This window comes from Lipotes vexillifer, unplaced genomic scaffold (genome assembly GCF_000442215.2).
Source record: "Lipotes vexillifer unplaced genomic scaffold, Lipotes_vexillifer_v1.1 scaffold931, whole genome shotgun sequence".
NCBI lineage: Eukaryota > Metazoa > Chordata > Mammalia > Artiodactyla > Lipotidae > Lipotes > Lipotes vexillifer.
Window position 1 is genome coordinate 41,004 of NW_006788845.1, and position 2,159 is coordinate 43,162.

Here is a 2,159-nt window from a genome sequence, read left to right on the forward strand (position 1 = left end):
CCCTCCTGGGCACGGGGAGCAGAATTTCTCCCTCACTCCCTTCTCCCCTGCCTAGCATTTCAGGTCAGATCCCGGTCCAGAGCTGGCCTGATCTGGGTCTCCCCTCTCACCTCCAGGGAGCCAGGCTCGGCATTTCTGGCAGCAAGATGACCCCCAGTCATCCTGGGATCGGGTGAAGGATTTTGCCACCGTGTACGTGGATGCAATCAAAGACAGTGGCAGAGACTATGTGGCCCAATTTGAAGCCTCTGCTTTGGGAAAACAGCTCAAGTAAGGACCCAGCCTGGGGGCCTGGGGCAGGGGTAGGGGGTGCCGGTGCTGGGGGTGGGGAGGCCTGTGGGAAGAAGCAGCCGGACTGGCCGAATCCCCACCTGCTATTTGATGGGCCCCATAGAAGACCTGGATGGAAGACAGAAGTGGGATCCCCACGCAGGGTCACAGCCCCCTAGCAGGGGGCAGACCAGTGCTGCCGGGTCAGTATTCACGACACCGCGCTCTGCCTGCAGGTGCAACAAGCCCCTTCCTGTCCTTAACTCCCTTCTTAACTCCCTCCTTGGCTCCGGCCAGCAACAGGATGGCTGTCTTCAGAGAGGAGAATGGGCTGGAAGGGTGGAGACTAGGTCCTTAAAAGGCCCGGCTTCGGGGACAGATAGGACTGGGTACCAAAACCAGCTCTGTCTCTTTCTAGCTCCTCTGTCCATCTGGTCAGTGGGATGCAGTGGGAGTGGGGGGCGGGATGGGGGGGAGATCATGGATGGGAGAAGCCAGGCTGAGGGTCTGCCCCCAGCTACCGCACCTTCAGGGACAGGTGTGTCCAGGTGTCACCCCAGGTAAGCAGGGGCGCTGGGCTGCAGCTCCGGGGGGCGCCGGGGTGCCTGGGAGGCCTTCCCTGAGCCCTCTTCTCTCTCCCCACTCAGCCTGAAACTCCTGGACAACTGGGACAGCCTGACCAGCACGTTTGCCAAAGTGCGCGAACAGCTGGGCCCGGTGACCCAGGAGTTCTGGGACAACCTGGAAAAGGAGACAGAGTCGCTGAGACAGGAGATGAAAAAGGACCTGGAAGACGTGAAGCAGAAGGTGCAGCCCTACCTGGACGAATTCCAGAAGAAGTGGCAGGAGGAGCTGCAGATCTACCGCCAGAAGGTGGCGCCGCTGGGCGAGGAGTTGCGCGAGGGCGCGCGCCAGAAGGTGCAGGAGCTGCAGGACAAGCTGACCCCGCTGGCCGAGGAGATGCGCGACCGAGCGCGCGCCCACGTGGAGACCCTGCGGCAGCAGCTGGCGCCCTACAGCGATGACCTGCGCCAGCGCATGGCCGCCCGCTTCGAGGTGCTCAAGGAGAGCGGCAGCAGCCTGGCCGAGTACCACGCCAAGGCCAGCGAGCAGCTGAAAGCGCTGGGCGAGAAGGCCAAGCCCGCGCTGGAGGACCTCCGCCAGGGCCTAATGCCCGTGCTGGAGAGCCTCAAGGTCAGCATCCTGGCCGCCATCGACGAGGCCTCCAAGAAGCTGAATGCCCAATGAGATGTCTTGGGCTCCCCTCACCATCAGTTCAATTTCTTAGAATAAACATTTTCGGAGCGGGAAGGGTGTGATGGGTTGTATGCTTTTTTGAAGCTTCGATGATGATTTTTAAACAATAAAGAGTTCTCCAAAAGCCAAGAAATTCTCTTTGGGGAGAATGAGGTTGGGGGGTGGGGGGAGTGACGCTGGAGGGGACTCCAGGTGGGCGTGGCCAGAGGGCAGGGACACCTGTTGATTTCCCAGTGGAGTCATCAGCTCTGAACTGGGGCCTCTCATGGCCTTAATGCTCGAAGACCTGCTTGGCCAGGGGGCTCAAGAGTGGGGACAGAAAGGAAATAATAGAGGACCAGGCAAAGCGACAGATAATCCAGCGCAGGTGCCCTGAAAGGGCCTCAAGCAAGAAGTAGTGGCTTTGCTGGGAGGAGTGGGTTCCCTGTCCCCAGCGTTTCCCGTGCGCAGAGGACAGGAGCCTCCCCCAGCCCTCCTACTCTAGGGCAGGTGAGGCCGACCGACCGCAACGAGCCACTGGAACTTGAAGGATTTGGGCAGGTTCAAAGGAAGGGCTTGGCACTTGCTCCTTCATCCTTTATTAATGCAAAAAATAACAAACACGTCCCTTTTTCTTTTTCACAAGGGCCTCG

General features: G+C 59.8%; 1 protein-coding gene across 1 annotated transcript in view; it reads left to right on the forward strand.

Annotated features, from left to right (window-relative positions):
- The window catches only part of APOA1 (apolipoprotein A1), a 2,020-nt gene extending 364 nt beyond the window's left edge, over window positions 1-1,656 (forward strand). The window contains exons 3-4 of the mRNA XM_007461851.1: window positions 117-270; window positions 918-1,656. Of these exons, the coding sequence (XP_007461913.1) occupies window positions 117-270; window positions 918-1,518 (755 nt within the window). The 3' untranslated portion in view covers window positions 1,519-1,656. The remainder of the gene's footprint in view (window positions 1-116; window positions 271-917) is intronic.
- The last annotated feature ends 503 nt before the right edge of the window (window positions 1,657-2,159 follow it).